Source organism: Scyliorhinus torazame, chromosome 1, assembly GCF_047496885.1.
Source record: "Scyliorhinus torazame isolate Kashiwa2021f chromosome 1, sScyTor2.1, whole genome shotgun sequence".
Lineage (NCBI taxonomy): Eukaryota > Metazoa > Chordata > Chondrichthyes > Carcharhiniformes > Scyliorhinidae > Scyliorhinus > Scyliorhinus torazame.
In genome coordinates, this window is record NC_092707.1 from 26,184,859 (window position 1) to 26,210,818 (window position 25,960).

General features: G+C 47.2%; 1 protein-coding gene across 4 annotated transcripts in view; it reads right to left on the reverse strand.

The window, feature by feature from the left end:
• Positions 1–637: 637 nt before the first annotated feature.
• Positions 638–25,960, reverse strand: part of LOC140391704 (unconventional myosin-XVIIIb-like) — a 546,871-nt gene continuing 521,548 nt past the window's right edge. For 3 of the 4 annotated variants that reach the window (XM_072476590.1, XM_072476499.1, XM_072476666.1), the window contains 3 exons: positions 12,000–12,167; positions 5,600–6,810; positions 638–910 (listed from right to left, as the gene is read on the reverse strand). In XM_072476590.1, coding sequence (XP_072332691.1) covers positions 5,601–6,810; positions 12,000–12,167 — 1,378 coding nt within the window. In that variant the 3' untranslated portion in view covers positions 638–910; position 5,600. The remainder of the gene's footprint in view (positions 911–5,599; positions 6,811–11,999; positions 12,168–25,960) is intronic. The other variant, XM_072476756.1, reaches the window with a different exon arrangement.

The following is a 25,960-nucleotide window of genomic DNA, read 5'->3' on the forward strand; positions in this document are numbered from 1 at the left end:
TAGTCGCCCACCCACCCCTCTCTATCCCCGTAACCTAACCTGCACATCTTAATAATAATAATAATCTTTATTGTCACAGTAGGCTTACATTAACACTCCAATGAAGTTACTGTGAAAAGCCGTTTGGACACGAAGGAGCAATTTAGCATGACTAATCCACGTAACCTGCACATCTTTGGACTGTGGGAAGAAACCGGAGCACCCGGAGGAAACCCACGCAGACACGGGAAGAAAGTGGGCTTGGGTAGGGTGCTCTTTCCAAGAGCCGGTGCAGACTCGATGGGCCGAATGGCCTCCTCTGCACTGTAAATTCTACGATTCTATGATTCCACACCGACAGTCGGCCAAGGCTGGAATTGAACCCGGGTCTCTGGTGCTGTGAGGCGGCAGTGCTAACCGCTGTCATTGAAAATCCCACATTGTTTCGGGAAATATATTTCATCTCCTTACCTGGTTCGCCTCCCAGATCCACAAAAATGCGATTGACTCTTAACGAACCATCCTTGACGTGGCCTAGCTAATGATACAGTTCAAGGACACATGGGATGGGCACAAAATGCTGACTTTGCCAGTAATGCCCACATCCCACGGAACCTAAAATAAATGTCCTATATAAAACACTAGGATACCATAAGAGTTGGTTTTAAATTACTTTATTTTTCCAAAAGAGAGTACAATTAGCAAGACTGATATTAATTAGGTTTTAATTCAGTTGTGAGCACTGAGGACCATCATTTTCAATCACCGCTACATCCAGGACAAACAATGAGTTTTGTTTACATCCTTGTCGGCTGAGCTCAGGTAGTCTCTTCGGAAAGGATCGATTCTGTCTGGCTGTGATTCTTTATCTAGGTTTCACTATGCAAGTGTTTCAGGCAGCTGTGTGACCCGGAGTCTCAGATCAGAGATTCTGGCGAAAGGAAATACAGCATTAGAACCAGTAGTCAATAAAATGCCGCACTCTTAACAATGAGAGCACTATTTTAGTGCCCAAGCCACATCCACAATAGCCTTCAGATATTAAGAAATCCCATTCGAACCCATCTGCTTATGTCAAAGGACACCGCGGAGGCTGAAGACTTATACAAAAGCAGTAAATGCTAGTCAACTCTCGGCAACATCTGTGGAGATGGAAACAGACTTGACGTTCCAGTTCAATGTCCTTTCAACAAAACAGGATGAGGTTGAGAAGGCTGATGGGGGATTTGATAAGGGTATACAAAACCACGAGGGTCCTGGGCAGAACAGACAGGGAGGAACATGTGGGCATCACTGGCTCGGCCAGCGTTTACCTTCCCCTGTTTGCCATTGAGAAAGTGTCGGTGCTTTCTCGAATCACTGCAGTCCATGTGGTGGGTACACCCACAGTGCTGTTAGGGAGGGAGTTCCGGGATTTTGACCCAGTGACAGTGAAGGAACGGCGATATATTTCCAAGTCAGGATGGTGAATGACTTGGTTGGGAATTCCAAGGTATCACATCTATCTTGGTGATAGATGTTGATGGGTTTAGAAGGTGCTGCCTAAGCAGCCTTGATGAGCTCCTACAGTGGGTCTTGTAGATGCCACTCTTTGTCAGTGGTGGAGGGATTGAATTTTTAAGGTGGTGAATGGGGTGCCAATCAAGTGCACTGCTTCATCCTGGATGTTGCTGAGCATCTTGAATGTTGCATTCTTTCATATTGGAGATGGTCATTGCCTGGCACTTAAGTGGCAAGTTACATTCATGCCATAGATCAGCCAGAGCTTGAATATTAACCAGGCCTTGCTGAATTTGGACATGGGCTGCTTCAGTATCTAAGGAGTTGCGAATGACACTGAACATTGTGCAGTCATCAGCAAACATCCCCACTTCGGACCTATGGCGGAAGGAAGGTCATTGATGAAGCAGCTGAAGATGGTTGGGCCTAGAATCCTAGCTTCTGGATGGAATACTCTCCATTTGCCTGGCTGAGTGCAGTTCCATCATAAGCTCAGAAGTGGGGGTGTTAGCTGACTGCATAATGCTCAGTACCATTCGCAACTCCACAGATAGTGAAGTAGTCCATGTCCAAATGCAGCCAAGCATGGTCTTGGGCTGACAAGTGGCAGGTAACATTTGTGCCACACAAGTGCAAGGCAATGACGATCTCCAACAAGAGACAGTCTAACCATCGCCCCAAGACATCGAATGACATTACCATCGCTGAATCCCCCACTATAAACATTCTGGGGGTTACCATTGACGAGAAACTGAACTGGACTAGCGATATAAATACTGTGGCTGCAGTAACAGTCCAGAGACTAGGGATTCTGTGGTGAGTAACTCACTTCCTGACTCCCCAAAGCCTGTGCACATTCTACAAGGCACAAGTGCTCCAGAATTGCCTCCTCTTGCAATTCAGCCTTTGGGATGCAAAAGGTTTTCTTAAATAAAATACCATTATTGGAGATGGTCTCACCACAGATTAACTTGTTCAGAGTGATACACCAATGCCTCAAAATCCAATTTGCCTTGTTGATAAAGTTCTTCACACCGACTAAACCAGACTGATCTAAACCTTTGGCTCGGGGGCCATATTTGCATATTGTCTTCACTCATAGGGCCAATGAGCAAATTTCAGAAAGATGGTTTGGCACAATAATAAACTCAATGATAAATATAAGTTGAGGTCTGGAGGAAAGAAACAATTGCTGTGCAAAATTACAGCAGGGTAATAGCAATAAATTGTTAAGTCAAAACAGGTTAAACAGGTACAGGTTAAACACAGTAGCACAGTGGTTAACACAGTTGCTTCACAGCTCCAGGGTCCCAGGTTCGATTCCCGGCTTGGGTCACTGTCTGTGCGGAGTCTGTACGTTCTCCCCGTGTCTGCGTGGGTTTCCTCCGGGTGCTCCGGTTTCCTCCCACGAGTCCAAAGATGTGCAGGTTAGGTAGATTGGCCTTACTAAATTGCCCTTAGTGTCCAAAAAGGTTGGGTGGGGTCGCTGGATTACAGGGATGGGGTGGAGGTGCGGGTTGAGGTAGGGTGCACTTTCCAAGGGCTGGCGCAGACTCGATGGGCCAAATGGCCTCCTTGTGCGCTGTAATTTCTATGATTCTATGAAGTAAGTAACAAAAACAACCAATCTGTGAGGGACAGTGTACATGTTGATCTATGGTAGTGACAGAAAATGAGAAACCTGAGACTGGGCATAAGGGAAACCCCCCCGCCCCCCACACACACTCACTCAGTCTCCCGCACTCACCCCTAACCAGTTACTCACTCAGTCTCCCGCACTCACCCCTGAACAGTCACTCACTCAGTCTCCCGCACTCACTCCTAAACAGTCACTCATTCAGTCTCCCGCACTCACTCCTAAACACTCACTCACTCAGTCTCCCGCACTCACCCCTGAACAGTCACTCACTCAGTCTCCCACACTCACCCCTAAACAGTCACTCACTCAGTCTCCCTCACTCACTCCTAAACACTCACTCACTCAGTGTCCCGCACTCACCCCTAAACACTCACTCGGTCACTTGCACTAAACCCTAAACACTCAGTCACTTGCACTAAACAATAAACACTCAACTCAGTTACTTGCCGTCCCCTCCACACACACACATGCATGCACACAGTCAGCCTCTCACTACCACACACACACACAGACGGGGAATACCGGTTCAACCCCTTTTCCTTCACCCTCCCACCCAATCTTATATTCAATGTCGACATATCTTCTGCCTGAAAGACTACACCTGGGAAGTATAATAATTGTTGTTTGGTTGCACAGAACTTGAATACTGTTGCAAAAAGAGACATGCTGTTGAAGCTTTTCATCTTGCACGCATCAGGACAGATGCAAGAACGCCAAATTTCAAAGGGAGCAACAATATATCCTGCATCCTTTTCTCAAGAAGTAGAAGTTGTTGCTCCCTCTGATATTTGACATTTGTCTTTCTCTTCAGCAATACTCCTGGAAGTGAATTCCACACACTTACAATGCTCAGTGTAAAGATTCTGTGCTCTACATTTCTTACGCTCTTACTTGTTAATTGTGTAACTGTGGCCCTTTGTTCTTGACCCTCAGCTACTGGAAACTGTCCCAACCTTTCATTTGTTTTTCATGCAGCTGGACCCTGTTTTAAGTAGTCCTGAATACAGTAGCTGTGTTATTAAGTAGTTTAAAATTACTCCCCATTTATTCATTTTATGTGCAGCCTCCCCATTATAAAGTAGTTGGGAACGAGCGCATGGTTACCAGCCGGGCGAATCAATAAATGTGCTGTTTCCCCATTTTCTAGAACTTTTGGCTTATATTTTGGTCTTCCCAGTCCCCCTTCCCCACATTGGAACATGTTGTTGGCTTAGATTTTGGATTGGGACCAAGAGGAAAATTATCGTAGGAAACCTGGTCATTTTTAGGGATAGAACAAATTAGCATGAGTGAGTTTAGGGGAAATTAATCTCACAAAAATATGCTACCTATATCTTGGGGACATATGTTTAGCTTTATTTTTTAGCGGGTCCCTCCCATAGTGCATTGGGGCTTGGGGCTGAATCGGGGGCCGAGTCGGGGTCCTCGGAAATCGGGACACCATTTTAAAATGGTGGCCCGATCTCTCACTGCATTGAGGAGTTCCAGTGAACGGAGTTCCTCAGTGCAGAAGGCGGGGCTATGTACAGCGTCGGCCGTGCGTTCCCCGCTTAGGCTCCTTATCTAACGCGGGTGTCGTTCTATAGCCGTGTGTTTCTGGGCACTGCGAGCGCCAGGAAACACGCGACTAAATGCGCTCGCTATGGGACTTTGTTCCCATTTAGTTGAATCACGCCTGTAGGTAATTGTGATTTAAGCAATGGTTTAAGGAACATACCTACTACTTTTAACAAAGAGTCTACTGTACTTCTATTTCCTCATACTGAGCCACATCTTAGTGAATTTGCATTGTGCCCTCTCTGATATCTATACCAATACTGCACAGTCTTCTAATTGAGGTCTAATTAAGGTTTCATGACTCATCATTACCTCCTGATTTTTTAAAAATCTCGCTTCGCCTCGTGAGATGTAACCTATAATCCTATTAGCTCCTTTCCTCAAAAGTCTGATCAACCTGAGATGCTGCCTTTAACATCTTGTAAACCTATACCTGCACTTCCACAGCATCTTGATCAGTCATTAAGGCGTCATTCATAAAAACGCTCCATTGGCAATAACTTGCATTGTGCACTGTCTTTGTGAGAATTGTGATGCACATTGTACAGTCTACATTTATTCATGCATTGAGACAGGAGAAATTATCTTATTGGCCTTGAACACATTGAAATCAGTTGTGGTGTAAAAAGCAATTATGTGCCCTTACTAACAATCGTTGTGTTTTAAGGCAAAGTACGAAGTCTTACAACACCAGGTTAAAGTCCAACAGGTTTGTTTCGATGTCACTAGCTTTCGGAGCGCTGCTCCTTCCTCAGGTGAAACATTCACCTGAGGAAGGAGCAGCGCTCCGAAAGCTAGTGACATCGAAACAAACCTGTTGGACTTTAACCTGGTGTTGTAAGACTTCGTACTGTGCTCACCCCAGTCCAACGCCGGCATCTCCACACCGTGGCTACCATTTTAAGGCAAAAGTCAGGCACTTACCTTATTCTTTATCTGGCTTGGCCAAGTATTTCATCATAACAGTATTAATGTCGACAGCCGCTGACTCTTCTTCAGGCCTTTTCTCCCTCTCTGTACTCAAGTCTTCATTTTCCGTCACTCCAACAAATGATCGTTCACCTGTTGACCTGCGAATGCCAGGGCGGTTTTTGATGCTATCCGCGCTTTTGTAAGAAACAGTCGAACCAGAGGATGAAGAGGAGTCAGACATGTTAGCAAGGGCCTCCTCGTCTCCTTTCGACATGCATGGCCGGACTGCCATGATCTTTTTTAACGGGGCCAAACTGGAAGTATCTCTGGAGACTGAATTGGCAATGTCGGCAGTGAGAGGTCTGGGGTCCCGCTGCCTCTCCTGAGTGCTTCTGTTTGCAGACGGGGACCTTCGAATTGCAGGAAGAATATCACTGTTGCCATCATCATCCTTTTTCCGCTCATAACTTAGGCTTGGAATCTTCCAGGTGGAATTTTCTCCTTCTGTATCTTCATTAGGAAGGCCGCCGAATCTTTTGCTTTTAAACACGATTGGTTGACTGCCAAGAACCTCATCGATATCTTCTTCTATCGATAGCTCCAGCCACTTCCGCTGAGGCTTTGGCTGGGAAGGGATCGCTTCATCCATTTTTCTCACAGGGAGGTTTGGCTTTGGCAAGGTGGCACCAGAACCATCACGAGGTTCGACTAATGTCTCAAATGAAACACACCGGTTTCTTTTGGTTGTGGCAAAAGATTCAGGTACTTCGCCGCTGATTGGTAAAGATCTGAGGCTGGCTGAACGGACTAACCCTGCCCCTCCTCGATGGCTGGCAGGAAGGCCTCGAGCCTCTGAAAGACTCTGAGTCTCGAATCCCAGCAATGAATCATCATCGTCGTCTCTAATGGTTGGGCGTTTTCGAAGCGATGAGATGCCTGCCGTCTGGTAAATAGGCAGAGAGGAACTGTCCTCCATTTTGAGCCCGTTCAGTTCTCGCTCCCCGGCGCGTTTTCGCCTTAACTCCTCCACAAATTCAGACAAAGCCACCGAGGAACTGGGGGATCTCTCCTCTTCTGGAGAAGACCTTCTTCTCGCTAGACTTGTAGCTCGGTCAACTGCTGTCTGCTCGGGGATCGTCCCAATTTCTCGACTTCTAAAGCTCCGCATGCTCACTGAAGAGCCTGGCCTGCTGATATCCGGATCCACACCATCCCTGCTAAATCTGAGGAAAGAAAACTATTGACAAATCATTTCAATGGACGAGTGTTCGAGGAATTCAATATCTGCCCCTTAAAGATGAAAGAAGGAAAACATTGTTGTTTGTGATGCGACCAAAACAAAACTAAAGTATACCATGTGGCAGTAATGCCGGCAAAATGTTGATAACAGGATAAAATGGGCATCAATGGTCAATTAATTGACCACCCATCTCCAGGTGATGGGTAGCAGAGCTGCTGCTTTTCCCATCACTGGGAACATTGCGAATCACAGAATCGCAGAAATACACAGTGCAGAAGAGGCCCCTCGGCCCATCAAGTCTGCACCAATACATGAAAAGTGCACGATCTATCTACCTAATCCCATTTGCCAGCACTTGGCCCATAGCCTCGAATGTTAAGACGTGCTAAGTGCTCATCCAGGTACTTTTTAAAGGATGTGAGGCATCCCGCCTCTACCACCCTCCCAGACAGTGCGTTCCAGACCGTCACCGCTCTCTGGGTAAAAAAGCTTTTCCTCACATTCCCCCCTAAACCTCCTGCCCCTCACCTTGAACTTGTGACCCCTTGTGATTGACCCTTCAACTAAGGGAAACGGCTGCTCCCTATCCACCCTGTCCATAGAATTTAGAAACATAGAATCATGGAATTTACAGTGCAGAAGGAGGCCATTCAGCCCATCGAGTCTGCACCAGCCCTTGGAAAGAGCACCCTACTTAAGCCCACGTCTCCACTCTATCCCCATAACTCAGTCACTGGACCGAATGTTTTAGACACTAAGGGGCAATTGATCATGGCCAATCCACCTAACCTGCACATCTCTGGACTGTGGGAGGAAACCGGAGCACCCGGAAGAAACCCACGCAGACGCGGGGAGAAAGTGCAAACTCCACACAGACAGTCACCCGAGGCAGGAATTGAATCCAGGTCCCTGGAGCTGTGAGGCAGCAGTGCTAACCACTGTGCCATCGTGCCGCCCCTAATAATCTTGTACACCTCGATCAGGTCGCCCCTCAGTGTTCTCTGCTCCAACAAAAACAACCCAAGCCTACCCAACCTCTCTTCATAACTTAAATGTTCCATCCCTGGCAACATCCTGGTGAATCGTCTCTGCACCCACTCCAGTGTAATCACACCCTTCCTATAATGTGGCGACCAGAATTGCACACAATACTCCACTAAAGTTCTATACAACTCCAAAATGACCTCACTGCTTTTGTAATCTGTGCCTTAATTGATAAAGGCAAGTGTCCCATTGGGTCAGGTAGCCAATTTGATACAAAATTGGCTTGACGACAGAAGGCAAAGGGTGGTTGTAGAGGGTTGTCTTTCAAACTGGAGGCCTGTGACCAACGGTGTGCCTCAGGGATCAGTGCTGGGTCCACTGTTATTTGTTACTTTTATTAATGAGTTGGATGAGAATTTAGGAGGCGTGGTTAGTAAGTTTGCAGATGACACTAAGATTGGTGGCATAGTGTACAGTGAAGAAGGTTATCCAGGATTGCAATGGAATCTTGATCAATTGAGCACAGTCACAGTCTCAGGGTCAGATCATTTAGGACTGAGATGAGGAGAAACTTCTTCACTCAGAGGGTGGTGAATTCTCGACCCCAGAGGGTGCGGAGGATGGGTTTAATTAAGGCGAGAGATAGATTTCATTCGTGGTTCAGAGAATCAAGGAATATGGAGAGCGAGTGGGAAAATGGAGGTGAGGCAGATGACCAGCTATGATTATACTGAATGGTAGACTGGCTGAATGATCTACTCCTTCCCCTATTTCTTATGTTCCTGCGTAAAAGGAAGGGGAGAAGGGTGGGGTAACTGTTGGCCCAATAGTAAGTGAAGGAACGGCTGATAGGAACTGCCAGCAGTGACCTCAAAGGTAGAAGAAAGTAAGGGAGAAATATGGAGCAAGTATCTAATTTTATTTTTAAACGTGGCCCTTGTGATAGAAAAAGCCAAAGAGTCTAGCAGAGGGATGAGAACTGACTGTAAATGAAGTAGAGCCTCAGGTGACTGGCCATGACTGTAACTCTAAAGAGTCAGTCCACATAGCACTGAAATGATCAAACCAACCTCGATGTGTAACTCCTGCATTAGATTAAAAAAAGCAAAACTGGCAATGAAGCTGCAATAGTTTTACTGACAAACCAATAGGTGAGTGAAATAGGAGCAAACTTTGAGGCACTAAATAAGTTGCTCTAGAGACACGGCATAGGGACCTCCGTTTGTGCTGTGACTATTCTATGATTATATATTGAACAGAAGTGTTAACTTGTCCTCTCTCTTTACAGGTTTAGCTTTGCTTATAGCTGCACCAACATTTATAGATTAGCTTAAAGCAGAAATGCCATATATTATTGTTAAAAATTAAAGTCCAAAGATGTGCAGGTTAGGTGGATTGGCCGTGCCAAATTGCCCCTTAGTGTCCAAAAGGTTAGGTGGGGTTACTGGGTTACGGGGATAGGGTGCAAGTGTGAGCTTAAGTCGGGTGCTCTTTCCGGTGCAGATCCGATGGGCCGAGTGGCCTCCTCTTGCACTGTAAATTCTATGATTCTATGATACTATGAAAACGCAAACTCATAAACCCATTGCAGCAGAGAGGGAGGCCTTTCAGCCTATCACATCCGTGCCAGCTATCTGTCAAGCAGTCCCCTCAGACCCCTTCCCCCGTATCAGCCTGAGTACTGGGCAAAATCCTGGGTTGGATTCTCCGCAGCCCCACGGAAAAATCGCGTTTGGCGTGGGGGCGGAGAAATCACTTTTATGCCCGAAGCGGGTCCCCGGAGAATCGCTCGCGCGCGATTTACGCAGCGCGGCTGGCGGGTCATTGCCAGAGGCCCTCCCAGCGATGCTCCGGTCCCGACTGGAAGAATTCCCGACAGCGTGGTTCTAACCATGTCTGGCTGGTTGGGACTCTCGTGGAGCCCGCAGCTGCCCTGGTGGGGGTGGGAGGGGGGGGGGGGGGGGGGGGGGGGGGGGGATCAAGTACCGAGTTGGCTTTATGGGCAGCCGGGGCGGCGATCGGTCAGGTTAGAGCGGCACGGGGCAGATTATTGGGACCTTCTCTGTTGGTCCAGGTCCGCCGGCTGAGTCCGCCATCGCTTTCGGCATGGCCGCTGGAGGCCGTCGCCGTGCGCATGCGCGGACGCGGAAGTGCGGACGCCTGTATCCGCAGCTAAAGCTGCAAGAAGCACTCCAGGGCCCTGCCAACCCCTTGCAGGTCGGTGAATAGGTCTTAATTTTCTAAAGGAAAGTCTGGCATGAAATGCAGTCGTTTTTACAACGGCGTGGGGACATAGCCCCATTTCTGGGACATCCAGCCCCCTGATTCTGGACGTTCCTGCATTTTGAAGTCGAAAGGAGCATCAAGGTTGAAAGAGAATGTGCGGAACCTTCCCCACAGTGTACAGGGTGCTAACTGAGGCGGGAAAACCGGCGTGTGGGTCTCCAGCTGCACAGCCGAGCTTTCTCTCCGGACGTTAGTGCACTCTGTGCAAGAACAAAACATCTGGGACGCGGTTTCCACCATCCCGGTCGCAGGGCGGGGTCTGGTAGAGCCGGCACCACCGGCCTCAGAGATCGGGGAGCCACCTTTCAATGAGTACCCCAATCAGCACTGAGCAGAAACGTCCTCCCACCCACTGCCACCGCCCCCCTCCCCCCCGACACGGGGACACCCCCACAAGAATTGGGGTACCCTCCCCCCATAAGCATCGGGGCAAACCCCCCACCACCACCAGACCACCACACAAGCATCAGGTCACCCCCGCACTGCCAGGCTGGCACTACCCAGGGTGCCGGGGACAGTGCTGGGACACTGATTGGGAATTCCGCCCCCCCCCCCCCCCCCCCCCCCCACCCGGGGCTATATTGACTTATGCGCCCTGCTGGATTCCCCTTGACAGCTTCAGCGTCGCCGTTTTCGCACGCAGCGAAAGCCAGCTGGAAATCCCCCCAAAGTTCCTTGAAGGAAACTACGATAACAAATTGAATGGAAAATTGCACTTTCCAAAAGATGATGACTGAAAGCTAGTGTAAAGGCCAGTCGTATTGCAGCCCTGCTCCATTCAGGGAACGCTCTGCAGGCACAGATGGTTAGCCTGATTGAGATCGGATGGTCTGTAATCTGTGAAATGAAATCCAATTTCTCTCTCAAAAAGCTTTCAGAGGCTCTGAGCGCTCCCACATTGCAGTAACCCAAACTTACTGTTCTGCACAACGATTCTATCCCAATCAGCAGGCATTCAGTGGAATCACCTTTAAATAATCTTGAAATAGGCTCACGCATGCCACATGCTATGTCTGACTTCAGAAGCTTGCACCAAATGTTTCTAAATCCTCGCTATGCAAGACCTTGTGAATGGTTGACGGTGGGAGTGGATGAATTCAAGAATTCCAGCGCTCTCACTGACTCCTGAGCTTGAATGTGATTGGTGTAAGAAAGCTTCCTTCGTGCCTTGCATATCATAGAATCCCTACAGTGCAGGAGGAGGCCATTCGGCCCACTGAGTCTGCACCGACCCTCTGAAAAAGCACCCTGCCTGGGCCCGATCCCCTCCCCCCAACCTATCCCCGTGACCCCAGTTGGGGGCAATTTTAGCATGGCCAATCCACCTAATCTGCACATTTTTGGAATGCGGGAGGAAACCGGAGCACCCGGAGGAAATCCATGCAGACATGGGGAGAATGTGCAGACACCGCACAGACAATGCCTCTACCACTTGGGAAGCACTTCCATAGCGAGTGAGATTGTTGAGCAGAACAGTCCCCAGTCAGAGGTGGGAGGGGGGGATTGGGGGCATGCACATTTTTGCCCATCAAGAAAGTACTTTGACTAGAAGCCAGTCCTTTTGGTAAAGTTTTCCTCCTCTTCTTAAAGTGCAATCTTTGGTTCAGCACACCATTCAGTGTAGCAGCAACACTATAATGCTGATCTAATAGGGAATCAATGGTGCTCTTTTTTGGGGCCAAGATTTCCAGTTGTGTTTGTTTACATGGTATTGATTTCATCTCATTGATGTGCAGGACTGATTCTAACAGGAAAGTTCAATGTCGAATGCAACCTGGGGCTGCAGTGACTGAAGCCACACACACAGACACACTCACACACACTCACACTCAGCTCCTCAGTGTGAGGTCTCAACCCTCGCACAACATGTCTCGGGCGGAAGGGGACAGAAGTGGTGCCTACCGAGATCGGTGAGGGCTGACGCTGCCCGCTGCCGATGCCCTGCATAGACTCCCAGCCACGCTGCCTCCCAATATGGCCGATCGACCAGCAGACAATCCCAGCCGTGACCTGGTCCCAACGCTAAGGTCGGCGCTCCAAAGGGATCCCATGCTTGATTGGCTCACACTGCTTTCAATGGAAAGAGAAAGAAAGACATGGAACTACAATCAATGACATTTACGTTTGATCCAAATCCACCTTCAAGTTCGCTCGGCAGGGGTGGCCTGGAACTAAAGAATGATAAAATACCAACCAAAATCAAGCAGAATATATTTATTATTTCTGTCATTCTGTATGTGGTGGTAAGGACAAATAAGGGGGAGTCAGGCACTATACACATTATCCATCAGAAAATTTCCTAAACAAAAGCCAAAATCTGAACGCTGGTTTAAGGGGAAACACAGGGATTACACATAAATGCAAGAGCACAAGAAGTAGGCCATTCAGCCCCTTGAGTCTGCTCTGCCACTCGATAAGATCTGATTGTCACCTTTAATTTCTTCTCTGAACCCCAAAACACCCCAATAATCTCTCGAACTCAGCCTTGAATTATTCAATGGCCCGGCCTCCTCTGCTCTCTGGAGAAGAGAATTCCACACCCCTCAGAGAAGAAAGTTCTTCTCATCTCAACCTTAACTGGGAGACTGCTCATTTTTAAACCAAGGCCCTGTAGTTCTAGCCTCCTCCACAAGGGGCAACATCCACCCTGTCAGGTCCTCTCAGGAGCTGACATGTTTCAATAAGATCACCTCTCATTCTTCTAAGCTCCAGCGGGTACAAGCACAACATACTCAACCTTTCCTCACAGGATAACTCCTTCATCCCAGGAGTCAGTCATGCACACCTTTTCTGAATAGATTCAAATACAAATAAGTAAGGAGACCAAAACTATACAAACTTAAATTGACTGTAAATTTCTCGCTCCTGACTCACAGGCAATGCTGACGGCAATTCTCTTCAATATGTGAAAATGGAGCTTTTTAAACATTTGCTTGTGAGCCTACCATTCCCCTGCCAAGATTTCCAAAACAGCATTAAAAAAAAACATATTCCTGAAAAGTCATTCCGAACACAGAACACAGCATGGAAGCCTTCCCTTAATGAAGCAAAAAACACGCAAATGTTGGACGCACGGGTAAGGACTGTTGCTATCTAAAAGGTGAAAGGATGGCAAAATGGGTCAAGTTGGGATTGATTGTCAGAACTGGAAATGGAATGAAGCAATTGAACAAAAAGCCTGTGTTCATTCTGTGGGTCTCAGGTATGGTAGACGTAGATCTGGATTTACACTTGAGGCTGGAGGCTAGACTGTGTCTTGAACATTAGGCTAACTTTACAGACTCAGCATGAGGCTCTACATAGAACCATCTCTCTCTTTATGCTTTATTATGTGATTTTATGTCACTGATGATGGAGACTATGGACGCAACCTAATCGAAAAAAAAAACAGAATCCATTCTGGGAAGGATTAGAGGGATCGTTCCCGGCACTTGTGGTGTTGGGAACGCCCTCAGTATCTAATGACAGTCTGTTTATTTTGGGCCTTACATAGATACAATGATACATAGAAGATAGGAGCAGGAGGAGGCCTTTTGTTCCTTCGAGCCTGCTCCGCCATTCATCACAATCATGGCTGATCATCCAATGCAATAGCCTAATCCTGCTTTCTCCCCATAACCTTTGATCCCATTCTCCCCAAGTGCTATATCCAGCCGCCTCTTGAATATATTCAAAGTTTTAGCATCAACTACTTCCTGTGGTAATGAATTCCACAGGCTCACCACTCTTTGTGTGAAGAAATGTCTCCTTATATCTGTCCAAAATGGTTTACCCTGAATCCTCAGGCTGTGACCCCTGGTTCTGGACACACCCATCATTGGTAACATCTTCCCTCCATCTACCCTGTCTCGTCCTGTTAGAATTTTATAAGTCTCTATGAGATTCTCCCTCATTCTTCTGAACTGTTTTCCAGTTTATTTGGGTTTTTTTTTCAAAAGTGACGTCAGAGGGAAGCTGTGATCTGATTGGTTGATAGCAAATTTGCCCCAAATTTTAAAAAAACACAGCTAAACTCGTAAACTTAAATTAAACTAATTAATTAATTAGAGATGGCTGGTCAGGTGATGTGCTTGAGCTGCTTGATGTGGGAGCTGGCAGATCCCATTGCGAGCTCAGCGACCACATCTGCAGTAAATGTTGGCTGCTCGAAGAGCTCCGGCTCAGGGTTGATGAGCTGGAGTCTGAGCTTCAAACACTGAGGCACATCCAGGAGGGGGAGACTTACCTGGACATTGTGTTTCAGGAGGCAGTCACACCTGCCAGAGTAAGTAGTTTAAATCCTGCCAGTGGCCAGGGACAGCAGGGTGTGACTGCAAGTCAGGCAGGTAAAGGGAACCAGCAGTCAGGAACTCAGGAGCCTCAGCCCTTGACCCTGTCCAACAGGTACGAGGCACTTGCTCCCTGTGTGGATGGTGAACAGGGCTGCAGGAAGGATGAGTCAGCTGACCAAGGCACCATGGTTCAGCAGGCCATTCAAGGGGAGGGAGTAAATAGGCAAGTTGTAGTTGTAGGGGATTCTATTATCAGGGGGATAGATAGTATCCTTTGTGAGCAGGATAAAGAGTCCCGCATGGTATGTTGCCTGCCCGGTGCTAGGGTGCTGGACATCTCTGACCGGCTTGAAAGGATACTGGAGAGGGAGGGGGAGGATCCAGTTGTTGTGGTCCATGTCGGTACCAAGAACATAGGCAAGTCTAGGAAAGAGGACCCGTTTAGAGATTATAAAGAGCTAGGATTCAAATTAAAAAACAGGTCCTCAAGGGTCATAATCTCCGGATTACTGCCCGAGCCACGTGCAAATTGGCATAGGGAGGCAAGAATAAGGGAAGTTAACACGTGGCTGAAAGAGTGGTGTGGGAAAGAGGGGTTCCTTTTCATTGGACACTGGCATCAGTTTTGGGATAGGGGATGCCTATACCGTTGGGATGGTCTCCACCTGAACCGAGCTGGAACCAGTGTTCTGGCGAAAAGAGTAAATAGGGTGGTCAATAGGACTTAAACTAGAGATTGGGGGGGAAGGGAAAGTCAGGGAACCAAGAGGTGAAGTAATCAGTGGAAAGCGTAGCTGGCAGGTATGATGTGGTAGGCATCACAGAGACGTGATTGCAGGGGGTTCAGGACTGGCATTTAAACATCCAGGGATTTACAACCTATCGAAAAGGCAGAGAGGTGGGCAGAGGGGGCGGGGCTGCCTTGTTAATTAGGAATGAAATTAAATCAATAGCACTAAACGACATAGGGTCAGATGATGTGGAGCCTGTGTGGGTAGAGTTGAGGAACCACAAAGGTAAAAAAACCATAATGGGAGTTATGTACAGGCCTCCTAACAGTGGTCAGGACCAGGGGCACAAAATGCACCACGAAATAGAAAGTGCATGTCAGAAAGGCAAGGTCACAGTGATCATGGGAGACTTAAATATGCAGATGGACTGGGTAAATAATGCTGCCAGTGGACCCAAGCAAAGGGAATTCATCGAATGTTTACAGGAGGGCTTTTTGGAACAGCTTGTGATGGAGCCCACTAGGGAACAGGCCATTCTGGACTTAGTGTTATGTAATGAGCCAGACTTGATTAAAGATCTTAAAGTAAGGGAACACTTAGGAGGCAGTGATCATAATATGGTAGAATTCAATCTGCAATTTGAAAGAAAGAAGGTAGAATCAGATGTAAAGGTGTTACAGTTGAATAAAGGTAACTACAAGGGCATGAGGGGGGAACTGACGAAAATCGACTGGGAGCAGAGCCTAGTGGGAAAGACAGTAGAACAGCAATGGCAGGAGTTTCTGGGAGTAATTGAGGACACAGTACAGAGGTTCTTCCCAAAGAAAAGAAAGGTTATCAGAGGGGGGATTAGGCAGCCATGGCTGACAAAGGAAGTTAGGGAATGCATCAAAGCAAAAGAGAAAGCCTATAATGTGGCAAAGAGTAGTGGGAAGTCAGAAGATTGGGAAGGCTACAAAAACAAACAGAGGATAACAAAGAGAGAAATAAAGAAGGAGAGGATAAATATGAAGGTCGGCTAGCCAGTAACATTAGGAATTATAGTAAAAGTTTCTTTAAACACATTAAAAACAAATGGGAGGCAAAAGTAGACATTGGGCTGCTCCAAAATGACGCTGGTAATCTAGTGATGGGAGACAAGGAAATAGCTGAGGAACTAAATAAGTACTTTGCGTCAGTCTTCACAGTAGAAGACATGAGTAATATCCCAACAATTCAGGAGAGTCAGGGGGCAGAGTTGAATATGGTAGCCATCACAAAGGAGAAAGTGCTAGAGAAACTAAGAAGTCTAAAAATTGATATATCTCCGGGCCCAGATGGGCTACATCCTAGAGTTCTAAAGGAGATAGCTGAAGAAATAGTGGAGGCGTTAGTTATGATCTTTCAAAAGTCACTGGAGTCATGGAAAGTCCCAGAGGATTGGAAAATCGCTGTTGTAACCCCCCGGTTCAAGAAGGGAACAAGAAAAAAGATGGAAAATTATAGGCCAATTAGCCTAACCTCGGTTGTTGGCAAGATTGTAGAATCCATCGTTAAGGATGAGATTTCTAAATTCTTGGAAGTGCAGGGTCGGATTAGGACAAGTCAGCATGGATTTAGTAAGGAGAGGTCGTGCCTGACAAACCTGTTAGTGTTCTTTGAAGAGATAACATGTAGGTTAGACCAAGGAGAGCTAATGGATGTTATCTATCTTGACTTCCAAAAGGCCTTTGATAAGGTGCCTCACTGGAGACTGCTGAGTAAAATAAGGGCCCGTGGTATTCGAGGCAGGGTACTAACATGGATTGACGATTGGCTGTCAGGCAGAACGCAGAGAGTTGGGACAAAAGGTTCTTTTTCGGAATGGCAACCGGTGACGAGTGGTGTCCCGCAGGGTTCAGTGTTGGGGCCACAGCTGTTCTCTTGATATATTAACGATCTAGATGCTGAGACTGGGGCATTCTGGCTAAGTTTGCCGATGATACAAATATAGGTGGAGGGGCAGGTAGTATTGAGGAGGTGGGGAGGCTGCAGAAAGATTTAGACAGTTTAGGAGAGTGGTCCAAGAAATGGCTGATGAAATTCAACATGGGCAAATGCGAGGTCTTGCACTTTGGAAAAAAGAATAGAGGCATGGACTCTAAACGGTGACAAAATTCCTAATGCTGAAGTGCAAAGGGACTTGGGAGTCCTAGTCCAGGATTCTCTAAAGGTAAACTTGCAGGTTGAGTCCGTAATTAAGAAAGCAAATGCAATGTTGTCATCTATCTCAAGAGGCTTGGAATATAAAAGCAGGGATGTACTTCTGAAGCTTTATAAAGCATTAGTTAGACCCCATTTAGAATACTGTGAGCAGTTTTGGGCCCCACACCTCAGGAAGGACATACTGGCACTGGAGGGGGTCCAGCGGAGATTCACACGGATGATCCCAGGAATGGTAGGCCTAACATACGATGAACGTCTAAGGATCCTGGGATTATATTCTTTGGAGTTTAGGAGGTTGAGGGGAAATCTAATAGAAACTTACAAGATAATGAATGGCTTAGATAGGGTGGACATAGGGAAGTTGTTTCCATTAGCCGGGGAGACTAGGACCCGGGGGCACTGCCTTAGAATAAAAGGGAGTCACTTTAGAACAGAGATGAGGAGAAATTTCTTCAGCCAGAGAGTGGTGGGTCTGTGGAATTCATTGCCACAGAGGGTGGTGGAGGCCGGGACGTTGAGTGTCTTGAAGACAGAAGTTGATAAATTCTTGATTTCTCGAGGAATTAAGGGCTATGGAGAGAGAGCGGGTAAATGGAGTTGAAATCAGCCATGATTGAATGGTGGAGTTGGCTCGATGGGCCGAATGGCCTTACTTCCACTCCTATGTCTTATGGTCTTAACTCCAGCGAGAACAATCCCAACCTAGTCAATCTCTCCACATATGACAGTCCCGCCATCCCTGGAATCAGTATGGTAAACCTTCGCTGCACTCCCTCGAGAGCAAGAACATCCTTCCTCAGAGAAGGAGACCAAAACTGCACACAATACTCCAAGTGTGACCTGACCAAGGCCCTGTACAATTGCAGCAACACATTCCTGCTTGTATACTCGAAACCTCTCGCAATGAAGGCCAACATACCATTAGCCTTCTTTACCGCCTGCTGCACCTGCATGCTTACATTCAGCGAATGGTGCACAAGGACATCCAGGACCCACTGCACACTCCCCTCTCCCAATTTACAACCATTCAGGTAGTAATCTGTCTTCCTGTTTTTGCTTCCAAAGTGAATAACCTCACACTTATCCAAATTATACTGCATCTGCCATTGGTTTTCCCACTCGCCCAACCTGTCCAGATCTTGCTGTAGGATCCCTGCATCCTCATCACAATTCACCCTCCCACCTAATTTGGTATCATCTGCAAACTTTGAGATGTTACATTTTGTTCCGTGATCCAAATCATTAATATAAATTGTGAATAGCTGGGGTCCCAGCACCGATCCCTGTGGTACCCCACTGGTTACTGCCTGCTAATTTGAAAAGGACCCATTAATCTCTACTCATTGTTTCCTCTCTGCCAACCAGTTTTCTATCCACCTCAATACATTTCCCCCAATCCCATGCACTTTAATTTTGCACAATAATCTCTTATGCAGAACTTTGTCAAACGCCTTCTGAAAGTCCAAATATACATCGACTGGCTCCCCCTTGTCAACTGTACTGGTTACATCTTCAAAGAATTCCAACAGATTTGTGAAGCATGATTTTCCCTTCATAAATCCATGCTGACTCTGACTGATCCTGCCACTACTTTCTAAATGTTCCGCTCTAAAGTCCTTGATAATGAATTCAAGCATTTTCCCCACTACCAATGTTAGGCTTACTGGTCTATAATTCCCTGCTTTCTCTCTACCTCCCTTTTTGAATATCGGAGTGACATGAGCTACCCTCCAATCTGCAGGGACAGTTCCAGAGTCCATAGCCCCGCCAAGGCCGCACTCAGCTGCATTTCCTGCACTGAGGGATTCCGACGAGTGGAGCTCTGATGAGCGGAGCTCCTCAGTGCAGAAAGAGATTAGGGTGCCCTGATCTCTCAACATCCCCCGGCATAACCACCAGACACCCCTAACGCCCCACCTCGCCTGTTGGGGAATCATCGAGGCCCCCGCACCCCACCTCACGTGGGTAGGGCACCCCGGGCCCGATCCCCACATGGGCTAAATGCAACCCTGGCACCTTGGCACTTCCAGCCTGGCAGTGCCAACTGGGCAACCTGGCAGTCAGGCTGGCAACCGGGTGGCACTGCCAGGGTGCCGAGGTGGCACTGCCAGACTGCTAGTCTGACAAAAAGTGCATGAGTCTGTAAGCATTCTGGAGTAGCATTTCCCAGGAGCATCCAGTGCTGAATAAAACAAGCATTTTGTTGCTAACGCCCTTCACAACGACCGACATGTCGAGGTTGGATTTTCTGTTTTCATAAAGATGATGACGGCACAAAGGGACTGGCTGAACTCTGTACCTGATATGTGCATTGCCCTCTCCTCCTTTGAACCTGATTCAAGTGGATTGTGAGGACCAAGCAAGTTCCCCTTTCTCGTTAAACGTGAGCGAGCGCGGTGCGTGTCGCGAAGGTCACCCCATTGGGAAAAGTGGGTCCCGGAGAATAAAAGTTTGAAAAACACTGAGTCTGGGACACTTAATGAAAAGAGAGGCGTATGTGCAAATGTAAAGAAAAGAATTAGCATCCACTTATCTCAACCCAGGGTAATCGCCCAGGAACTTGCTTCAAAGCTATAACATGACCAACATTACAATATTGCAACCTGATAGATCGCGGACCTTCACGGTATTTTATGGCTGGTTCCCTTCATGTCTTTTGCTGAATCATTCATGCATCACCATGCTGTACCTCCTGCTTCCAATTCTGAAAGTATCCAGCCTTACAGCTTTTATGGGTAAGTTTATCCAATTAGTACTAATTATAATGGAGGCATCTTAAAATCAATTTTAGTTTACCAGAGCAAAACAACTGCCAAAATGAACGCTAAGAGCCAGAAGGAACAGGAGCAATTAAATAAGGTTTTTAAGAGCTTGATGGGGGGAGCAATTTAGCAATGAGAAAATAGGTTTGATTACAAAGAAAAGGGAAAATTAAAGTTAATGATACAATAACTAAATGTTCTCCTGTTGTGTTGCTCGTAATCAGTCAGTGTTTATATAAGGTTGGGCGCTACGTCAGCATTGAGGTGGCCCAGGGGCCTGACAGAAACAGGAAGAAGCAATTTTCACTCTACCCAACCAGGCATGTGGGCAATTAAAAATCTCTGACTCTGTCTGTCCCTCTTTCCCTCTATCATCTCTATCTCTGGGCAGGCACGAGGGACGTCATCACGAGGGGTCTGCCCATTATTATAACCAGAGGCCAAGGCAGGAAAGGCTGTTTTGCCTCTCACCAGGCTAAATCAACACGAGGCAAGAAGAGAGGAGTCACCATCAAAATGGCCAAACAAGGGGTTGGTCACTTAGGACACAGGGGAGGAGAAATTTCATCACTCAAATGGTTGTCTCTATCCAAGAGGGCTGTAGACGCAGAGTCCTTAAGTATATTTTTAGACAGAGGTCGATAGACTTTTGGATACTAAGGGAATTAAAGGATAAGGGGATGGAACGGGAAGGTGGAGTTGAGCTAGAAGGTCAGACATGATTACTGAATGGCAGGTCAGGCTCGAAGGGCCTACTCCTCCTCCTGTTCCCTATATCCTAATGACTGTGGGAGGCTCAATAAAGGAATGTGCATCTTGTTTCGGGTCAGGAGCAACAGGACCCTGGGTCACCTGCCCGAGTGCCGGTGATCATTTCTCTGGCTCCAGGTAGCAGCAGCTTCCCCCTGCCTGATTAGTAAGTTCGCGGATGACGCATTTCTAGGCGGCTAGGTTGCTGCCGGAGTCGAGCCCGCAGCTCCAGCCGGCACGGAACAGCCCGCGCGAGTCCGCGCATGCGTAGAACGGCCGAAGTATTTTCGCGCATGATAGAACGGCTGGCGTATTTTCGCGCATGCGCAGAACGGCCGGCGTATTTTCGCGCATGCGCAGAACGGCCAACGTATTTTCGCGCATGCGCAGAACGGCCAATGTATTTTCGCGCATGCGCAGAATGGCCGGCGTATTTTCGCACATGCGCGGAACGGCCGGCGTGATTCGCGCATGCGCGGGGATTTCCTTATCCGTGCCGGCCCCCATGCAATATGGCGGAGCCCTACAGGGGCCCGGCGCGGAGTAAAGTAGGCCCCCACGGAATCAGCCCGCCGATCGGTAGGCCCCGATCGGCGGGCTGATTCCGCATCCTCCGGCCCCCCCCCCTCCAGGTCCAGCCGTGTGGGAGGTGAGTAATCCACGCTGGCGGGACTCGGCCAAACTTGTCGGCCACTCGGCCCCTCTGGGATCGGAGAATTGGGGGGATGCAGCTGTCAATGGCCCCCGACCAGCGTGGCGGCGATCCCACCAGCGCCCAAAAAATTGCGCCGTAGAATGGGGAAGTCGGAGCCCCCCCCCCGGGGATTCTCTGACCTGACGCTGGGTCAGAGAATCTCGGCCTCAGACAGTGAGTGAGATCTGGGCGTGCAGGTCCACAGTTCTTTGAAAGTGGCAACACAAGTGGGCAAAGTAGTCAAGAAAGCAAATGAAATGCTTGCCTTCATTAGACAGGGCATCGAGTATAAAAACTGGCAAGTCTTGCTGCAGTTGTATTGAACCTTGGTGAGGCTGCACTTGGAATATTGTGCACAATTCAGGTCGCCACACTACCAGAAGGATGTGGAGGCTTTGGAGAGTGTGCAGAGGAGGTTTACCAGGATGTTGCCTGGTCTGGAGGGTTTTAACTGTGCGGAGAGGCTGAATAAACTCGGGTTGTTTTCATTAGAAAGACGGAGGTTGCGAAGTGACCTGCTAGAGGTCTACAAGATTATGAGGGGCATGGATAGAGTGGATGGGCAGGCACTCATTCCCAGGGTGGAGGGGTCAGTCACCAGAGGGCATAGGTTTAAGGTCAATGGGGCAAAGTGTAGAGGGGATGTGCGAGGCAGGTTTTTTACACAGAGGGTGGTGAGTGCCTGGATCACGTTGTCAGGGGAGGTTGTGGAAGCAGATACATTAACGGCATTCAACAGGCATCTTGACAAATACATGGATCGAGTGCGTATAGAGGGATAAGGCACAAGGAAGTGTGGAGGTTTTGGCAAATGTTAGTATCATGACTGGGACAAGCTTGGAAGGCCGAAGGGCCTGTTCTTGTGCTGTATTGTTCTTTGTCATTCTACCTTTCTTCCTACGCAGGCAATTGACGCTTCCCATGGTTTTGTTTGGCAGGGGGGGGTGGGGGGGGGGGTTGGGGGGGGGGGGGGGTGGAGGGATTCCCTTTTGGTCGGTTCCATGACTCATTCCCACCTCAGTGTGATAGCAGGAATGGTCACCTTGCTGCAGGGGGCATCCAACTAAACTCCTGGAGGATGAATTATGAGTCCCACATAGAGGACAAAATAAATCACAATCTTTATTGTCCAGTAGAGACAGAAGAAAGGTAATTGGCAAAAGAGCCAGAGGTGACGCGAGTAGAATTTATTTTATGCAACGAGCTACGATAATCTTGTTACAAATATAAAGTTTTATAAGGTTATTATGCTTTGGGACTGTGTCTTTAATTAAGGTGACAGCAAAAGATGTCAGGTGACTTGATCTGAAGTCTTCCCAACAACAGACTTTGGTGAAGTAACTGTTAAAGATTAAAGGGAGGATCGGGTTGTTTGTTGGAAATAAAAGGTGTTCACACATGGAACAACAGCAGCAGCTTCAGTGTTCACAGTGGTTAGACTGATAGTCTGCAAAGTCCCAAGAGGACATTGAGAATGTCAGGTTGTAAACAGTTGTGCTTTAAACTGTCCATTTACTTCCAAAATAAAAAGAGAGTTGGGGCCTCAAGGATATATAATCAGCATTTCTACCTGGAAACAATGCCCACGTGATTCATGTTGCCATGGAGATGGCCTTTATAATGTATCACTGAAACTCACAAGCACAGGCATTCTGCCTGGATCCGGCAGAGAGAGAGGGCAGCCACTGGTTTAAAGTCTCTATGGTTCATCACACCGGAATGCATGTGGGAACTCATACTTGGACCGAAAAGGCCAAATTGGTGAGGATTTAAAATAAGGCTGGAAGGTTTGCCTCGCTTGCACTAGCGAGAGGATCTCCAGGAAAAACCCTCGCCGTGAAAATCAGTTCAGGATTTCAAACGTTACCAGGCTGGGAAAGGAAAGGAATAGAAGTAACCCCGCAGGAACTGAGAATCACTTTGGGCTAAGTCTAGGAAAATTAAATGTCAGTTTAAGGGACAGTGTAAATTGTAAAGGGACACCTGTGAAGTGGGTTTTATAATTGTGCCAAAAGTAAAATGAGAAGCTGTTGTTCTGTAGTTCAAGATGCGAGTAGCCTATAATGACAGTGTTTAGTTTAACTGCTTTTAATCTGTTTGCTACAGTCAAAGTCTTAAAACACAAAATCTTGTCTTGTCATCTTTTCAGTTATCAATTTTATGGAGGTTAATGGTCCCTATGGAGATTGTATAATCTAGAATGTACTGGTGACCACAAGAGGAGAAAATGAACCCTACATCCACATTAATAATGGAAACGACCTATGGCGTAAGCAGTGTTGCTGGTGTATCGCCTCGGTTTTGCAACCCTCAGCTTCCAAAGCAATATCTTGTTAAAAATCTTACATCCATGCATCCAGGTCAATGATCGACTGTCCCCTAATCTTATTTCCTCAGAAGACGATTGGCAATGTACGAGCTATGCCACTGGAGAGGTCCCAATGTAAAACACATTCAGAGGTCCAGATTCCATACACACTCTGTAGCCTTGACAAATGTTCAACTTACAAATGAACATCGACTCCTCCACGTTGGAAAGCAACAGCACACCTGCCTTTCAAATCATGAATCTAAATTATTTGTGAGATTGGGTTGTTGAAGCTGAACTGCTTCACCCTGTCAGTGAAACTCGGCTGAACAAAAGGATTAAAAAAGATGAAGATCATTTTGTCAGAATTTTCATTGCGACTCTCTAGAGGTTCATAAACATTTCAACTGACAGGATGCCCTTCTTGCTGAAGCAAGGCAGCTTTATGTCAGGACCACTTGATGTTTGAGTTATTTGGAATCAAATTTGGATTGAAACATCATTATCTCAGATGTAGTGAAGCCAATTGTCTGGAAGGTAAGGCTTACAATTCGCCAGAACTGCTGGGCTGCTCAGCACTTTTCTACCGTGTGTCATGTGAGAGTACCTTTAAGAAATGGGTGTTGATAAATGGGTGTGTATATAAATATCTGCAGAGTACCTTTAAGAAATGGGTGTTTACTACTGCAGTGATGTCAGAGAGTGGGTGGAGCTGGGCTGTCTGTCAGCTTTTTACTTTCGTTTTTGAGCAGGCTGCAGGGTGTGTTTTGGTTTCGTTTTCAGTGTTGGAGCTGAAGCCCGACCAAGCAGGTGTACTGCTGTTCTCTCTGCCATCAAAAGACTATCTCTTGATCATTTGGTGAATTCAGAATTATAAATGTTCTGAGTAGTGAATGTAAACCTAATGTGCTTCTGTTGAAAGGTCTTTCTTCTGTCTTCTGGATGTTGTTTGGGAAGTTATTAAGGATTACTTAGTGTTGTATTCTTTGGGGGTTGTATTTGAATTAATGGTTGCTAAGATGTTCACTGTCTGTTTTAAAAAGGTTAACTTGAGTTCATAGAATAAACATTGTTTTGCTTTAAAAAAATGTTTCCATTTCTGCTGTACCACACACATGTGCTCCCCATACCACAATCTATTAAAAGTTGTGGGTCAGGTGAACTCCATGATACACTTTGGGGTTCTCTAATCCCTGGCCCATAACATCGTGGAGCCACTTCAATTTAAAGGCTCTTGGTCTTTCCCAAAGGACACTTAGTTTGGCTGTTTTGAGAACCCCTAGATGGTCATAGCTCTTTTTGTGAGTGAACCATGGGCAGGGCCGGTAATCAAGGCCAACAGCGCGGGTTCAATTCCCGTATCGGCTGAGGTTATTCATGAAGGCCCCGCCTTCTCAACCTTGCCCCTCATCTGAGGTGTGGTGACCCTCAGGTTAAATTACCACCAGTCAGCTCTCCCCCTCAAAAAGGGGAAAGCAGCCTATAGTCATGAGTGAACCCCGATGAGGTGTTTCCATAGGTTACTTGAGTGTAGGAACAGGATGGGGGAGGTGCTGGGGCACCGTGGGAGGCAAACAAGGAGTCTTGGCTATCTGATCTTGTACTCAGCCACCCATGAACCTTCTAGCGTTAATCTCTGGATAACTATCCTTCCCTGCCCCAGTGCCACCGAGATCTTTGTCTAGCATTGCCATGACTGCCCTGGTTTAGGCTTATTAACCCTGTGCAGAGCAAGAAATGCTGCTGGGATCTTCCTTTTCTGTCGCATACTGGAGCCGAAGATCTCGCACCACGCCATTGATAGCTTTCATTGACAGAATGAATCACAGGGCTAAAAATAGAACCAACTATGCAGGGGCTGGTCTGCGCGAACACTGACAACTTTAGCCAGGTTGGTTTTTCCCCAAAGCTGTGATATATATAATTGCATGGCTCAAGACATTGGGAGATACAATTTATTGCGGATCTACTTGGCCCAAGGTGAGGTTGGCGGGTTACTCCATGGTGCATTAAGAATTGGCCATTTTGTCTTTCCTGAAAGGCATTCCAGCTCAAGGGACAACATTGCAGGTGTCAGCCTTGCCTCAAGATTAGCCAGAGATATGAGCACGTGAAACACACCGCCACTTCAGTGTTGTCTTGTCGGCTGGTGTCATCTTTCAG